Raw genomic sequence first — 17568 nt, forward strand, 5'->3', positions numbered from 1 at the left:
TGAGTTTGGGGCTAGCCTGGTCTACATAGCAGTTGCAGATCTGTCAGGGATACACATAGACCATCTCAGAAACAAGCAGCTGGGTGGTAGTGTCTCAGCACTAGGGAGACAGACATGTGGATCTCTGGGGCTCAGTGGGTAGTTTTTTCACCTTACATGAGGAATTCCAGGCTAGTGAAGAATCGAGAGAAAGTTGGTGACACCCGAGAAGTAACATCTCAGGTTGTCCTCTGATTTCCAAATGTGCACACACACTATCTGGGCACAAAACTGTTTCCAATCATGTGTACCTCATATTGTCTCTTCTGCTACCTCAGTTATTTTCCAGCATGTCTGGTTAAAAGTTTGTGTTTTTGAGGAGTAGTGGGGCAGGAGTGATGGCTAAGTGGTTAAGAGCTCTGGCTTCTCCTCTAGGGTACCCAGGTTTGATTCCTAGAACCCACATGGTGACTCACAACCATGTGTAACTACAGTTTCAGGGGATCCAGGTAAATACATGTGGTAAATGTATACATGCAGGCAAAACCCCATACACATATTTAAAAATAGAACAAAAATTTTAAAGTGGTTTGTTTCAGGCATTAAAGCTGATAGCCGATCTGTTTTACTCAAACTAGGCAAATATAGTCCCAGCTTGTGCTATGCTTGCCAACCAAATTTCTCAACTGTATCTAAACTCCTAAGGCCAGTATAATACTGGGCATTAGGTTTTGCTTTTCTCCTGTGACCTACAAAGGCTTGAGACTAGGGCTCTTGAGCATTGATGTGGCAAAGGTGCAAGAACTAACAAGTGAATTGGCCAGGCTCCTAGCCTAGCTTTCAGCGTGCGGTGCCTGTAGAACAGTGTCCTCAGTAACTGCTTCTCACAGGAAGATTTGACTCTGTCAGCACAAAGCATAGCTTTTACTTCTCTGGAATTAAAGTTATTCTGAACCAAATATGAGCAGCCAGGCTTGGCAACACAAATTTGGGCTGCTTTGAATGACATTAATGACATCTTTTTGTGGAAGAGGTTAAAGAACAGAAGGAAACCATTTATGCATTGGTGGAGACACTAGGTCAGCAGGTGCTATAAGTTTCAGATTTTGTCTAATGATATTCTTAAGCTTAAGTTTAGTGGTCTGTTAACACATTCCAAAGGTTTTAGCTGACAGTCTTAAGAAGATGTTAGGTTACATATAAGAGTTGACAATGGCTATTGAGAGGACTAAAGAACAACTAAGAACAACTAACTGAGTCGGGTGTGGTGGCGCACGCCTTTAATCCCAGCACTGGGGAGGCAGAGGCAGGCGGATTTCTGAGTTCGAGTCCAACCTGGTCTACAAAGTGAGTTCCAGGACAGCCAGGGCTATACAGAGAAACCTTGTCTCGAAAAACAAAAACAAACCAAAACAAAAAAAACTAACCGGTTAGTATGCAGAATCTCCAACAGTGTCTTTATGTCTCATTCCTTTCCCCTGTGTGTAACTTCAGAGGCCTTGTTCTTTTCTGATGTGCTCCCCCCACCTCCCCACCATCCTCTAACTCCACCCTGGAAATGACTGTTATAATCCTAGCATAGAAGATACATGAATTAGCCAATAGGGTTTTATACTCTTCCCTTGTTCACTGTTGTTTTTGTTTTTGTTGTTGTTCACTTTTTTTTAGTGGTTTCTTTTCCATCTATGAATGTGGGTGAGGCATAGAATAGTAAGTTCTCCTTTGTGAGAGTCTCCCAGTGATCATAACTGATAGGTAGAGAAAACTTCTGGTTCCAAGACACTGTAGAGGCTCAATTGCAACATATTAGAAAATCATTCAGACCATTAACAAGCCTCAGTTGTGTGAGAATCAAAGGAAAGAGTGCAAAATGAACTTTGTATATAAAGAGTAGGTGCTTAGGCAGTTGGGTGTCTTCTGTTCATGTTCTCAAGTGATGAAAACTACATGGAAGAAAAGATGTTGGGAAAGTGACCCGGTGGGTAAAGTGCCTGCCACTCGAGCATGAAGACTGAGTTTGAATCCTTAGCACCCACATTAGCAAGCTGAGAGACTGTGCCTGTGCCCTCAGTACAGAGAGCAGAGGTGGCCGGCCAGCCATTCTAGGCAGTCAGCAAGTGCTAGGTTCAGTAAGAGACCTTGAATCAAACGATGAGGTGAAGAGCTATTGAGAAAGCCTTGATGTTGACTTTCAAGCTCCACGTGTGCACATAAGTTACACACACACAATGTATACAGACAAAACATGTGAAAGGAAATGCTACAAGTGTATTAGTAGTAAAAATAGTTAATAATGTATATATATTTTAATTGGGTTTCTTTTATAATGTGAGTCAGATTTTCTTTTCCTTATTTTTGAGACAGAGTTTCACAATGTAGCTCTAGCTGGCCTGGAACTAGGCTCAAGACTCACACAGAGATGCCTCTGTCTCCTGAGTACTGGAGTTGAAGGTGTGCACCACCATGACTCCTCAGGTTTTCCTGATCCTGGTTTTGATTCTTGGTACTGAACTTACATTCTGAGAAAGCTGGACTAGTAGAATATTTGCAGATGAGTCCTTGGGTGTGACATCTGCGCTGATACTCATTAGGAATAGTAGCTCAGTAGGATGTTTCTGTAGTGAGAATTTTGGTTTCTTTAAAAAACACAGAAATATTATAATGTTTTTATTCTAATCCCAGGTGTGGGATATGGGGCTACTTCAGATTGTCCACAGTTGCTAGCTATGATTTGTCTCATTCAGGGGTGTGATTTTTGCCAGCTGCAGATAGTTCTGTGATTGTGTGACATTTGAGAGGTTATATAAATGCTGTGACATTGAGAGGTGGGGTTGTTTGTTGTTAGTTACAGTTTGTTGAGTAGTCCTGCACAAAGAAGAAATTAGATATTCTGACAGTGAAGATTAAACTTGCTCCAAGGAACTGGAAGCCCCTAATCAGCAGGAAGTAGTTTAACAACAACATTGTCTTCCCCTCTATTCTTTTTTCTCTTTTGTCTAGTGTTAGAGGGTTCCTTGAAAGGGTGGAGAAGGGTGGGAGAAACAAGAACCCACAAATTAGCCAAAGTCAGCTGCATGTTTCAGAATAACAAATTCTGGGAAAGAAAAATTAGTTTGACATTCAGTGTCAAAAACTACTTGCCCGGGCATGGTGGCACACGCCTTTAATCCCAGCACTTGGGAGGCAGAGGCAGGCGGATTTCTGAGTTCGAGGCCAGCCTGGTCTACAAAGTGAGTTCCAGGACAGCCAGGGTTACATAGAGAAACTCTGTCTTGGGAAAACAAACAAACAAACAAACAAACAAAAAACTACTTGGGTTCTAATATTATTAGTCTACCAGTGTGATGTGGTATTTAATGTGGAAGTGAAAATGCTGATACATACATAGCATGGAATTACCTTGAGAGGGGATGGTCAGGTAGAGCGACAGTGATCATCTAAAGAGTGGGTTCTGTAGGAAGAGAGCTTAATATATCTAATTGGAAATTAAGAATTCATCTGAAGTTACTAACTTTTGTTGCTCAAATAGACTGGAATAAATTGAGTATAAATATAATTGAATGGTGTTGCATAAAGAGGAGCGAAGTTTGTAACAGAATTGGGTTCTTCAGTGGCTGTGTGGCATTCCTACTTTTGTAATGTGTTAGCATGTTCTAGTCAGCCTTCAAACTAGTCAGCCATTCTCCAGGGTTACTGTGAGGACTTCTGTATCTTAAGTAGCTAGACATGGACATAGACATATACATATGAACATGACTGTAAAATAGACAAATCCAGTTGTAGTTTATAGTTCCTTATTTGACTAAATATGTCTTGACATTTTCCCTGCTTAGGTAGGATTGCTGTATTTCCTACATTATATGAATAATTAACATTTCCCTATTAATTCCCTTAAGGAATTAAGTTGATGAAAGGATTTAAACTTGATCATATTAAGCTTTGCTCTTTCAAAAAGCTATAGTCATAACCAATTAGATAGTAAGAAGTCTTGCCTTTTCTTTTGAGCTGGAAATCTCGTGTAGTTGAGTCTAGCCTTGAACTCCCAAGCTTCCTCCTTCCTGAGTATAGGGATTACAGGTATGTGCCATAGGACTTGACTACTTTTCATGGACACTTTGTAGGTCTTTCACAAAAGGTTGTTTTTGTTTTTTGTTACTGCTTTTTAACTGAACCCAGGGTGTCATGCTTTATAGGTGAACTTTACTTTGAACTATCTTCAGTTTCAGGTTCTTAAGTAGTAAAATGTGGTGTCTTTGATACTGCTTGATAGCTTTTAGATGGTCTTTTTGAAGGTAGGTATTTGTGTGTGTGTGTGTGTGTGTGTGTGTGTGTGTGTGTGTGAGAGAGAGAGAGAGAGAGAGAGAGAGAAAATGAATGAATGAGAGAGAGAGAATGTGCATATGCCCTGAGTGTGTGTTCATTTACATGGTGTCCAAAGGTCAGCCTTGGTATTGTTCTGTCCAAATGGGCTCCTTGATTAAACTCAGCCATCAAGCCAGGGAGCCTTGGGGATTCCCCCCTGCTCTAGGGGATTACAGGTATGTGCCACCACACCTAATTTTTTGTTTGTTTGTATGCTTGGTTTTTTTCAAGACAGGGTGTTTCTCTGTGTAGTCCTGGCTGTCCTGGAACTTATTATGTAGATCAGGCTGGCCTCAAACTCAGAGATCTGCCTGCCTCTGTCTCCCAAGCACTATGATTAAAGGCTTGTGCTACCACCACCTGGCCACACCCAGCATTTTATGAGTGTAGAAATGGAATTCAGTTCCTCTTGTCTAGGTGGCAGAAACCTTACCAACTGAGCTATCTTTCCACCCAGCATGCCAGTTCTGCCTTTGTTGCTAGGTATTCTGATAAGCCATGGCTTCCACTGTATCCTGCTCTGCTGTCCCCATCAGCAGAGGTTCCTGCTTTCTGCTGCTCACTTAGGACTTTGTATGTATGTAGACTATTTGTGTCTATAGGAACTAGAGTTTGTCTTGGTGGTCCATCCTCCATTTCCCCAGATCTGCTCTACAAAGTGTTTACAAATGTCACACATCTGTGGGTGCACTTTTAATGGTTCTTCAGTGTAGTGATGTCTTTTAAAATGGAATTACATTTTTTTTTTCTGTTGGTTGCCAGATGTAGTGGCTCACACCTGTAGTCCTACCACTTAGTAAGTGGGGGCAAAAGAATTTGAGGCTTAGGCTACAGTGATACTTTGTTTCAGAAAAAAATGTTGGTTTATTAGAAAGTCTGACTACTTTTTTATTTTATTACAGATAGGTGACCTTCAGCTTCGAAAACTGGATGAACTAGATTGCTTAATAAAAGGAATTTTATACATTGACTCAGTTGGATTCAATGGACGGTCACAGTGCTATTATTTTGAAAACCCTGCTGATTCTGAAAAATGTCAGAAGTTACCATTTGATTTAAAAAATCCATATCCTCTGCTTCTGGTGAACATCGGCTCAGGGGTTAGCATCTTAGCAGTGTATTCCAAAGATAATTATAAGAGGGTCACAGGCACCAGGTAAATCCTTCATATAGTTATTGTCTATACTTGATATAATAGATTACTAAGTTGTCAGGTATCACAACAACACTCATTAAAATTATATGAAAGATTTAAAGTTTTGAAACTACGCAAGCGCATATTGCTTCTCTTTAAACATTCTGATATCATTGGCCTTTCTTAATCTCTTTTGCTTAGGGTTTTTATTATTACTTCATTAAGTGTTGCCTTAACAGACTCATTCCATCCATAGTTTATGATGTGCATATATAGAGTAGCTGTTAACCAAATAGTCCTTTGAAGAGAAAGCAAAGACAGTCCTTCCTTTGAAATCTGTAGACTTTGTGACATACATGCATGTACGCTTTAGTATGTGCATGCATGTATTCATAACAGGGGATGGTATAAGGTGTCCAGGGGATGGATGGGCATATGGCAAGGAATGGCCCTGGGATGGTTGTGGTGGTTTGAATGAGAATGGCCCCCATAGACTCACATATTTTAAAACTTGGTCCCCAGGTGGTGGAAATGTTTGGAAAAGATTAGGAAATGTGGTTTTATTTCAAGAGATATGTTACTGGGTAGGCTTTGAGGTTTTAAAAGCCCAAGCCATTCCCAGTTAGTTTTCTCTCCTCATGGTTGTGTCCAAGATGTGAGTTCTCAGCTATTGCTCAAGTGCCAGACCTGACAAGTACTACTATTGTGCCTAATGTCATGGTCCCACCATGATGGCCATGGACTCTTAAGCCCCCAATAAACTCTACTATAAGTTGTCTTGGTTATGGTGTCTTACCACAGCAATCGACAGAAGGTGGTACCAGGGAGTGGGCTATTGCTGTGACAGGCTTCACTGTGCTATTGTTTGGCTCAATATGTGGATTTTTGGATTAGGAAAGTAGTTAAATGCTGTAAGCAGGGCTGAATAGGAAGACAGCAGTGCCGAGAGCAATGTTGACTATGGATGCCCAGTTTGTCCTGCTGGTTTTCAGTCTTGGTTTGACTCAGTATTTTCTCACTCTGTCTGTTTCCTCCATTTGGAAAGCTAATGTGTATATTCTGTGCTAATGTATGATTTACTTTTTGCTTTTACATGGAGTTACTGTAACAAGATTGCCTTGAGTCTCAGAAGAGACATAGATTTTAAAACAGTGTTGAGATTGAAATACTATGGGAACTTTTGAAGGTGGACAAAATACATTTTGCATATGATATGGCTGCAAACCTGTGGCACCAGGGAGTGGAAATGTGGTGGTATGAGTGTGAATGTCTTCCCATAGGCTTATATATTTGAATGCTTGGTCCCCAGGTGGTTGAAATGTTTGGGAACGATTAAGAAGGCCTTGTTAGAGGAGGTATATCACTGGGGATGGACTTTGAGGTTTCAAGAGCTCATGCAGTTCCCAGTTAGCTTTCCCTGCCTCATGTTGTGTCTCAGATAAAAGCTCTCAGTTACTGCTCCAGTGCCATGGCTGCCTGCTGCCATGTTCCCTGCCATGATGGTCAGGGACTCTAACACTGAAACTGTAATGCCCCAAAATATATTCTTTTCTTCTATAGGTTGTCTTGTTCATGATGTCTTATCACAGCAATAGAAAAGTAACTTAGACAGTTTGGATCTAGGAGTTGAGGTACAGATAACTAGAAACATGATTTTAAAAGGGAGAAGTAGTGAACAAGAATGGATGTTTTGGTTAAGGTTCAGAGGTTACTTCAGGTAAACAAAGGAACTAAGGATTTGAATAACCTGGATTTACCTAATGAGTACAAGCCAACAAATGAGAGTAGTTTGGGAGAGCAACAGATGTCAGTAGTGGAGTCTCGTGGGTTAGAATGACAGGTGCTTGAATGACCTCAGAGGTCGTTCTGTACTTGAATACAGAAAGGTGCCAGCATGACACTGGGTATGTTGGCCTTATGTGTACCTGAGCTTCCATACTCAGCAGGGGTAGACTACATTGGGGACACATACAGGGAGATAGGCTACATATATTTTCCTACTTTGTTGGCTCACGTGAATATGTGCATTTTTTGTTTATGAGGCACTTGGATTTATCTTCTTGCAAACTTAACTTATTGGTATCACTCATCATTTAATTGAGGCAAGAGTAGCTGATATATAAATATTGTTTGGGGGTTCATAAGTCCAACATTTCCATTCCTATGTTTTAAAAATACTACATTGTTTGCTTTTAATCATAGTCTTGGAGGAGGAACTTTCTTTGGTCTCTGCTGTCTTCTTACTGGCTGTAGTACTTTTGAAGAAGCTCTTGAGATGGCATCTCGTGGAGATAGCACCAAAGTGGACAAATTAGTTCGAGACATTTATGGAGGAGACTATGAGAGGTTTGGCTTGCCAGGCTGGGCTGTGGCTTCAAGGTAAGGGAATATGTAATGTAGTAAGAAATACAGAACTAAAATCCTATTAGGTATATGTTTTATTTTAAACAGTTTCATTGAAATATAAAGTTATTTGTTTAAAGCATTTTATTTGTAGCTGAAGATGTAGTTGAGTTAGTAGAATATATGCTAGTGCGTTTGAAGCCTGTACTAGTGTACACGGTCCCCGGCAGTGCATAAACTGAGTATGGTACATGCCGATAATGCCTAGAGTCCCGTCCTGCGGTGGAGGCAGGAGGATCGGGAGTTGCAGATCATTCTCTGCTTCGTAGTTAGTTAGAGGCAAGTCTGGTATACATAAGCACTTATCTTTTTAAAAGTATATAATTTAGTGATTTGTTGTATATTTGCAGAATTTTGCAACTACTGTAATTCAATTTCAGAATATTTTTATCATTTTAGAAAGAAACTTCACAGCTCTTAGCTATCATATCACTCTTCCATTTCAGCCCTCATCCTTCCCAGAGCTGCTATTTCTATGAATTTGCTTACTCTGAACGTTTCTCATATGTGTGGTGTCATAGTATGATCTGTCATGACCAGCTTCATCTCCGCTAGTGTAATATTTGCAGAATTATTATTGTTGTTGAGTATTGTTGATATACCATATTTTATGTATTTATTAGTTAATAAACATTGGATACTTTCATAGTTTCTGGCTGTTGTGAATAGTGCTGAAGACCTGTGTGCTTGTCTTTGTTTGGACATATTTTTAATTTAATTTTATTTATTTATTGTTGTTTGTTTTTTGATTCAGGGATTTTTTTTTAAAGTCTTAATTAACCTGGAACTCACTCTAGACCAGGTTGACCTCGAACTCAAGATCTGTCTGCCTTTACCTCCAGAGTCATGTAATTAAAGATATGTGTGCCCTGCTTTAATTTTCTTGGTCTCTATCTAGGAATGAAATTGCTGTGCTGCATAGTGACTTTGTTTAATCTTTTGAAGAACTAATAGACTACTTTCCAGTGTGACCACACCATCTTACAGCCCCAGACATTCTTATTCTCTGTCTCTGTCTGTTGTTGAGGAACCACCCCGTCCCCACCCCTTTTTATAAACTGCTTTAGTAACTTCATTTTTCCCATACAAATGCTTAAAACTGTATTATTGACACTGCAGTTAGACACTGGCATAGTAGCAAAGAGTAAGGAAAAGAGAACCCTGGGAATCCCAGTGGCAGTTACTTGGAAAGTGGCAGAAGTCAGACAAGCAGAATTCATCCTATTGTCATTGAGATTTGAGGGCTCCCACAATAAGGATTCAAAGACAGACACTCTTTTAAGTTTTCTCCTAATTTCTCTTATCTGTTTCCTGAATTTTTCATTCATTTCTACTTCTGATTCTCCTTTTCTTTCCTTTGGTGAAGCCTTTGTCTCCCTCAACAGAGGCCAGAGTGGCCTTGAACTTGTAATCTTCGTGTATCAGCTTCTGACTGTTGGAAATAACAGGGGTATGGCCCCAGACCCTAATTAATTGTGATCTTGAGTTTTGTTTTTCTGTTTATCATTTAAGGAATATGCCTGCTGAAGTCTTTTGCTAACTAAAATTATATTTTTCTATTTATTGGGCTCCAAGAATTCTTTACATGTTGTAGATAAAAGTTCTTTACTAGATAATATATATGTATCTAACAACATGTATGTGTGTGTATATATGTATATACATACATATACATAGATATACACACACATACATATAATTAAGAATGTATTTTCTCTGTTTTGTTTTTGTTTTTGTTTTCACTGCCTTGGTGTTTGTATTACAGACACTTCTTTGTTTCTTTCTTTTTCTGAACAAGGCCTACTGTATCTCAGGCTGGTCTTGATCTTGCGATGTCTGGCTTTTTGTATCTAAATTCTCAGTACTTGGATTACAGCTCTGAGTGCTGTGTCCAGTTTGTTTTGTGCTGGGGATCATATGTAGGGCCCTGTGAGTGACAGGCAAGCACTCTACCGATTGAGGCTACATAGCTAGCCTCATTTGGGTTTTTTGAGATTGGGTTTCAATGTGTGGGCCTGGCTGACCTTAGACTTTGGAGTCTGTTTCTGCCTCTGCCTCCTGAGTGAGGCAAGTGCTGTCAAAGCCAGCAGAAGTTCTGGTGAAACCTGTCTTTATGTGTTTATCTCCTGTGCTTTTAGTGTCATTTGCCCCATCTAAGATTGTGAGGATTCACTTCTAAGAGTTTATAATGCCATTCATGGGTTAGTTTTTCTGTATAGTGTGTGATAGAGTTTCATACTCACTCTTACATGGTGTTTCTCACTTGGTCCAGCTGACCCATCTGCTGAGACTGCTTTCCCTAGTCTTTTGAGCCCTTTGTTAGCAAATCAGTTGACTGTAGATGTTTCAGTTGAATTCTCTCTTTTTTTTTAAAGATGTATTTATTGCCGGGCAGTGGTGGTGCACGCCTTTAATCCCAGCACTTGGGAGGCAGAGGCAGGCGGATTTCTGAGTTCGAGGCCAGCCTGGTCTACAGAGTGAGTTCCAGGACAGCCAAGGCTATACAGAGAAACCCTGTCTCAAAAAACCAAAAAAAAAAAAAAAAAAAAACAACAACAAAAAACAAAACAACAACAACAACAAAAAGATGATGTATTTATTGTTATATGTAAGTACACCGTAGTTGTCTTCAGACACACCAGAAGAGGGCGTCAGATCTCATTACAGATGATTGTGAGCCACGATTTGAACTCAAAACTTTTGGAAGTGCAGTCAGTGCTCTTAACCACTGAGCCATCTCTCCAGCCCTCAGTTGAATTTTTGATTCTCAGTCCTGTACATTTGTCTTTAGAGAAGTACCATGTTCCCTTGCTTACCGCAGCCTTGCACTAAGTTTTTAGGGGAAGGTGGCAGAGGTACAGGGCACACTTCTCTAACTTGCTCTACCTTTCCACAATTATTTTGGCTGCTTTGAATTCTTTGACTTTCTATATGAATTTTAGTATCAACTTGGTAATGTCTGTAAAGAAGATAGCTAGGATTTTAATAGGGATTGTATTGAATCTGTTGACCAGTTTGAAGAGTAAATTTTCTTTTAATTTCTTTTAATCTTAATTTTCTTTTCAATTTTTCTTTTTAATTATTTTAAAAATTTGTGTTTTTCTTGGATGTTTGTATGTATACTCACGGTGTGCCTGGTGGTCGTGAGGTCACAAGAGGATATCGATCTGGAAACACAGTTATGAGCCTTCATTTGGGTGTTGGGAATAGAACCTGGGTCCTTTAGAGCAAGTGTTCTTAGCTGCTGAGCCATCTCTATAGACCTGAGTGTTACCAGCTTAACACTGTCAAGTCTTTGGTTCAGGAAGATGGACTTCTTTCCATTTCTTTAGGTGGTGGTTGTCTTTAAACTGCAAAAGATTTTAGTACACAAGCATTATATTTCTTTTGCTAAGTAAATGCCTATTTAGTTCTCTTTAATTCTATAAAAAGTGGAAGTCTTTTTCTCTGTCTTCCTCATGCTGTTTTTGAGTCAGGATTTCACTGTGAAGCCCAGGTCTGTCTTGGTCTTTCAGATGCTGAGATGCTGGCCTGTGCCACCATGCTTAGCATGGGCCTTTCTATATTTTATTTTGTTTATTTAGGTATGTAGTTTTTAAAAATAATTACTTTTATGTGTATGGGTGTTTTACCTGAATTTATATCTGTGTAACATGTGTGTGCCAGGTACCCATGGAGACCAGAAGAGGGCATCAGATTTCCTAGGACTGAAATTAAATACTTACAGACACTTAGCTGATATGTGGGTTCTGGGAACTGAAAGGGTCCTCTGGAAGAGCAGTCAGTGCTCTTACACTGAGCCAGTTTTCCAGCTCCCCTACGTATGCAATTTTTGTATTTTTGTGTTAAGAGCACATGTGTTTTCTGTTTTGTTCTGTTTTTGAGTCCAGGTCTCACTATGTAGCCCTGTCTAGACTTTAACTTGCTATGCAGACCAGTCTCTCCTTAGACTCTCAGAAATCTATCTGCCTCTGTCTCTTAAGTGCCAATTAAAGGTGTGCGCCACCATGCCCAGCAGAGTACTTGGTTTTTAATAATAGAAAAGGCATTCATGTGCAAGCTGGGAAATAGGCACTGGATAAATAAAATAGATTGTTTTTTTGGCAGCATTTGATCACTGGTCATCTCTTCCTTATTCTTGTCCTTGGGTTTGGGTCATAGTTACTATTGTAGCCCTTTTGCTGGTCAAGAAATTTGAAGTCTTTTATTTACTTTCTAGGGCAGCCTGGAACTTTAGTAGCCACTGTGGGCCTCAGCTGTTTTGTACTTTGTGTGCTGATCAAATGAGTTTTCTAGACTAGATGTAACTGTGACTGTCTGAGTAGAACAGTTGCACAGTAGCGATGACCTGCCAGTCAGGTATGTCTCCCTGGAATACTCCGTTGTTAGATCAGGCAGTGCTACCTTTCGGAAATTGTACTGAATGCACTTGGATAGGGAACTATCTGGTACCAAAGTTGAATTTTAGTATGACAGGGAATGCTACCTGTTCATTTAGAGTGTAATTTGTAGGCTTTTTTTTTTTTTTTAACTGAGTTCCTTTCAGTGGATGCTCCCATCATTCTGTAATAAAACAGAAAGACTTGATGTAAAGTCATTTTATCATAGTAAAGTAACATTGAAGTTCTCCTGGACTGTGTTGCCTTTGTTTCAGCAGTGAAATGTTTTTCCTCCACCACAGTTTTGGAAACATGATGAGCAAGGAGAAGAGAGAGGCGGCCAGTAAGGAGGATCTTGCCAGAGCAACTTTGATCACCATCACCAACAACATTGGCTCCATAGCAAGAATGTGTGCCCTTAATGAAGTAAGGGCACATGAGATTGTTCTGTTCACTCTAGGGAAATGCTGACCTTCCTAAATGGGTCCTACCCTGACCTTACAGTGTCTGTCTTCTTAAAACGTGCCCAAATGTAGTTATATGGGGTAGACTTGAAATGTGAACTTTACACTCTTCAGATTCCTCCTCCTCTTCATTGATTGTCCTCCCATTCCCCACCATACTCCTTGTCTCTTCCTGAAGATAAGCACTACTGCAAGAGGTGAATGGTTTCTTTGAGGAGACTCTAGAGGGGGCCAGGAAGAAGGCCAGTCTTGAGCTACTGATGGGATGAATGACGGGTCACAATGGTGACTAGACGCTGTGTTTGCTGGGTGCTGTTGAGGTGTGGACAGGAAGCCACAGGAAGCCACTGGAGCTGGGAGAAGACTGAGCGGTCAGAGGAAGGCCCACCTTGGTTCTTCTCCACCTCAGCAGAGCTGTCTTCGTGCTTTCAGCTTCTTTACAGTGCTGCCTTGTAGCATTCAGGTCAAGCAGCATTGTACAGGGCTATGAAAGAACCAAGAATGGGCTGCCCTTAGGGAAAGAGGATCTAGGATCCAGTTGGTGCAGCTTATGGCTTGTCCCTATTTATACACTTTGGTTTACAATAATTCTTTTAATAATATAGGCATGTGCCTTAAAAAGAGACCTCAAGACCTAAAAGGATTTGTCTAAATTTTAATTTATTTAGAAGTTATTAAACACCAGATTTTAAAAATTCCATCTTCATTTGAATAACATCACTCTTATATGTTTGCTTTCCTGGGCTTAAGTATCAAAAACTTTTAGTTGTTGTGCATACATTTTATGCTTTTAATTGAAATACATGGTTTGTGGCTACATTTTGTTTATGTGAATACATGTGTATACATGTGTAGGTGTGGAGGTTAGAGGTCAACCTAGGGTGTTTCTCAGGTTCTGTCTACCTTGTTTGTTTTATTTTATTTTGGTTTTGGCTTTTTGAAACAGGTTTTCTCTGTGTAGGCCTGGCTATCCTGGAACTTCCTTTGTATACTAGACTGGCCTCCAGCTCAGACTTGTGTGCTTCTGTTTCCCAAGTGCTGGGGTTAAAGGTGTGTATTACCACTGCCCGGCTTTTTATTTTTAAACTGGTTAAGGACCTCAAACTCCTAGAGACCTTGCTGTGTCTGCTTCCCTAGTGCTGGGATTAAAGGTGTATGCCACAATGCCTGGCTCACCTTAGTTTTTGAGACAAGGTCTCTCACCAGTTGAAACTTGTTGATTAGGCTGGGTAACTGTCCAGTGAATCCCTAGGATCTGCCTGCCTCAATTTCTAGCGCTGGGATTATAAATGTGCCAATGCCACTGCTTTCCTATGTGGACTCGGGAATTCCACTCAGCCTCATGTTCACATGGAAGCACTTTGCTGACTAAGCTATCTTCTGAGGTCATCACTGTATATTTGATCAGATTCTTATTTTGTCATAATTATTTAAATAGAGTTGGGCATTTGGTTTCTTGGAAGTAGGGACTGTGGTAAGTATTTAGAAGTATGAGCCTGTTCTTTGGCTGTTTTATTCTTGATATGGGGCTTTCTTGGGAGCAAACCTTGTGATCCTACATCGTGATTGTACTTAATGAATCCTAGTAGGTTACCAAGGGGTTTTGCACAGGTGTGTGCCCATTCAGAGCAGCATCTTTAGCATTGATGGCTGGACAGCTTTACTGATGCTGTGGGTGGAATTTCACTCTGTTAAACAGCTGTAAGATTTTGCTTTCTTGGTTCACAGATGAAGGTGAATTGTTTTTAACTGTCCCATACTTTGCATAATTTGTTATTTTGTGTCATGTCCTGTTTGGGTAATTTTTCTCCTTGCTCTGACCAAATCCCTGACAAAAGTCACTTAGGAGCAGGATTTACTTTGGCTGACAGGTGAGAGTATAGACTGTCATGGTAGGGAAGGCATGGTGGTATAGTCACTTGGGGCAAAGTGTGACGCTGTTTATTTATATCTGAATATGCTAGGGAACAGATGAATGCTGGCTCTCAGCTGGTATGTCTCTTCTCCCCTTTTTTTCAGTGTAGGATGGTATTACCACATTCAAGACAAGTCTTCTTAATTACTCCTCTACACAAGACACAGCCAAAGGTCTGCCACACTAATGCTCTGGGTGCTTCCTACTCCAGTTATGCTGACAATCAGTATTGCCCATCTCAAACTTATGCCTTGTTAACTTGGCACCATATACCTCACTTTAATACTCCACTTCTCACTGTTAGTGTCTCATTTTGTCATCAGAGTACATGCTGTCTGAGTGTCCACAGTCTGTCTGCCACATTACTTGTGCTCCTCAGCAACTAGTTTTGTCTTTCATTGAACCTTCTTCTACCCCAGATCTTCCACCTACTTTGATGTTTTTGGTTTTTGTTGTCATTGTGTTGTTTTTGGACCACTGCATTTAATTGGAGTTGCTTGCATAGGTAGGGCATTGTCTACTTGAGTAAGGCAACTTGGTTCTGAAGCTGGACATAGAGAACCATGCCTTTAATCCTAGCACTCAGGTAGCAGAGATAGGCAGATCTCTGAATTCCAGGTTAGCTTGGTCTACAGTGCGAGCTCTAGGCTAGCTGGGAGTACATAGTAAGAATGTATCTTAAGAAAACAAAGCAAAACAAAGTTTGTTATGAGACTTCCATAATTGAATAATGGTGAGGTTCTATAAAAATCAAAACCCAACCATTGCATACACTAGCAAGCGTTTGCTGAAAGGACCCTGATATAGCTGTCTCTTGTGAGACTAGGCTGGGGCCTAGCAAACACAGAAGTGGATCCTCACAGTCAGCTATTGGATGGATCACAGGGCCCCCAATGGAGGAGCTAGAGAAAGTATCCAAGGAGCTAAAGGGATCTGCAACCCTGTAGGTGCAACAACATTATGAACTAACCAGTACCCCGGAGCTCTTGACTCTAGCTGCATATGTATCAAAAGATGGCCTAGTAGGCCATCACTGGAAAGAGAGGCCCACTGGACACGCAAGCTTTATATGCCCCAATACAGGGGAACGCCAGGGCCAAAAAGTGGGAATGGGTGGGTGGGAATGAATTGGGTTTTGATTTTTTTTTTTTTTAAGTTTTTGGAGAACTTAAAAAAAAAAAAAAAATCAAAACCCAAAGTACAACTTCCAGTACAGTTAGGCAGAGTAAACATTTTAGTCCATATGGAGAAACAGTAGCATAGCAAGGAGATTACAGACTGTGGGCTCATGATGACATCATTTAGGCTCCAGCAGGCTTTCCTAGTTCTCTTTCAGCTGTTGTTGGTGGCAGGTGTAGTTTTTTTCTTGAGCTGACTTCACATGGAGTCTATAGTTTTCTTTGGCAAATAACCCATGTTCCTGGCATCTCCAGTCTTTTCAAGTCTATATTGCCTTTTAGACTTTACATTCAACCTTGTCCCATATTGCTTGGCCCCATTAGCTATCTAGAGCCTTAGTGACGCCATCACTCTTGTATCCTTTAAAAACATTACATACTGAGTTTTATAAGAAGAAAAGAAGTGTATATTTGGTGGAGGCATAGTATGGTCGGGGGAAGGGGGTACCTCTGTGGGCCCATGCTGAGGCAGCCTTTCCCTCTGAGGTACCAGCCTCAGATGGTAGAGTATAGAATAGAGGTTATTTAGGACATGGAGAGGGGAGTTGAGGGAGTGGTGGAGACAGAAAGGCAGAGGTGGGTGGAGAGTGTAGAGGAGGAGACGCCAGCCATGAGCACTTGGAGAGAGAGGGAGGAGGGGGGTGGGGAGAGACAGGGAAGAGGGTAAGGGGGCAGGAGCAAGAGAGTGAGGAGGGGGCAAGCAGCACCTTTTATAGTGGGTCATGCATACTTAGCTATTGCCAGGTAACTGTGGGGTGGGGCCTAGATGAAATGCCAACAGTGCTTGTGTTTGTATGCCAGAGGTTGTGTTAAGTCAGGACAGCTTTTGGGAATTGGTTCCATCCTCTTACCATGTGGAATCAAACTTGGCTTATAAGGCCTGATGACAAACACTTTACTACTGAGCTATCTTAGCAACCTAACTCTGAGATTGTGATGCCTGCAGAAGAGTACCTTGCTGCCTCAGCATGCTGCCTTCAGCTCCAGATGTAACTGTGTCGTTTATAACAGTGACAGGCCAGGCCTCTGGGAGTCTGAACCTAGGAAAAACTGCCAGCACTTTTGGAGCAAGGTGTCACTAATTTGTTTGGGTAGTTTTTTGTTTGTTTGTTTTTTTGTTTTTTCGAGACAGGGTTTCTCTGTGTAGCCCTGGCTGCCCTGGAACTCACTCTGTAGACCAGGCTGGCCTCCAACTCAGAAATCCGCCTGCCTCTGCCTCCCAAGTGCTGGTATTAAAGGCGTGCACCACCATGCCGGCATGTTTGTTTTTTAAGATGAGAGTTTCTCCAATAAGACTCCATTGTTAGGCCCTGGAGCTCTGATGGTGTATTCTTAGCCTCAGCTTCTTTCTTTTCTGTTGTCTCGATATACTATCCCTGGTCTCTCTGTAGTAACAGTTAGTCACTTTATAGGATTTATGCTCCTTTCACATTGCCCATTTTTCATGTTTCTTGGATAGTGCTTCAAGTTCCAGACCTCCCCGTATGCTTCCAGCAGCCCAGAATGCCTGCAGCCCAGTCAGTGTTATCCCCATGATGGCCTTACTTCTTGGAACCAGTTTCTTTTAAAGTGTAATTATTATCATTATGGGGGTGGAAATATACGTGTCACATCCTGCTTTCAGATGTCAAAGGGCAACTTGTGGAGTTGGTTCTGGCCTACCTTTATGTGGGTTCTGGGCCTTTAGGGTTTGAGGTAAGCATCTTTTCCCGATTCTCCATTTCACTGGCCCATTGGTACCAATGTGCTGCTT

At 41.0% G+C, this 17568-nt stretch overlaps 1 protein-coding gene and 1 non-coding gene across 16 annotated transcripts in view; both read left to right on the top strand.

Annotated features, from left to right (window-relative positions):
- Pank2 (pantothenate kinase 2) overlaps positions 1-17568 on the top strand; it is a 37181-nt gene that overhangs the window by 12906 nt on the left and 6707 nt on the right. For 6 of the 15 annotated variants that reach the window (NM_001355681.1, XM_006500299.4, NM_001355682.1 and 3 more), the window contains 3 exons: positions 5244-5497; positions 7679-7855; positions 12561-12684. The exons of 1 other annotated variant lie outside the window; for it this stretch is intronic. In NM_001355681.1, the coding sequence (NP_001342610.1) occupies positions 5244-5497; positions 7679-7855; positions 12561-12684 (555 nt within the window). Of the gene's footprint in view, positions 1-5243; positions 5498-7678; positions 7856-8325; positions 8525-12560; positions 12685-13668; positions 13773-17568 lie in introns of those variants that run through there. 8 more of the 15 variants (XM_030252138.1, XM_030252136.1, XM_017319299.2 and 5 more) reach the window with 6 other exon arrangements.
- Positions 13139-13224, top strand: Mir103-2 (microRNA 103-2). Its single transcript, NR_029755.1, has one exon. It is a non-coding gene; the product is annotated as a microRNA 103-2 (primary transcript).

Source organism: Mus musculus, chromosome 2 (genome assembly GCF_000001635.26).
Source record: "Mus musculus strain C57BL/6J chromosome 2, GRCm38.p6 C57BL/6J".
Taxonomy (NCBI): Eukaryota; Metazoa; Chordata; class Mammalia; order Rodentia; family Muridae; genus Mus; species Mus musculus.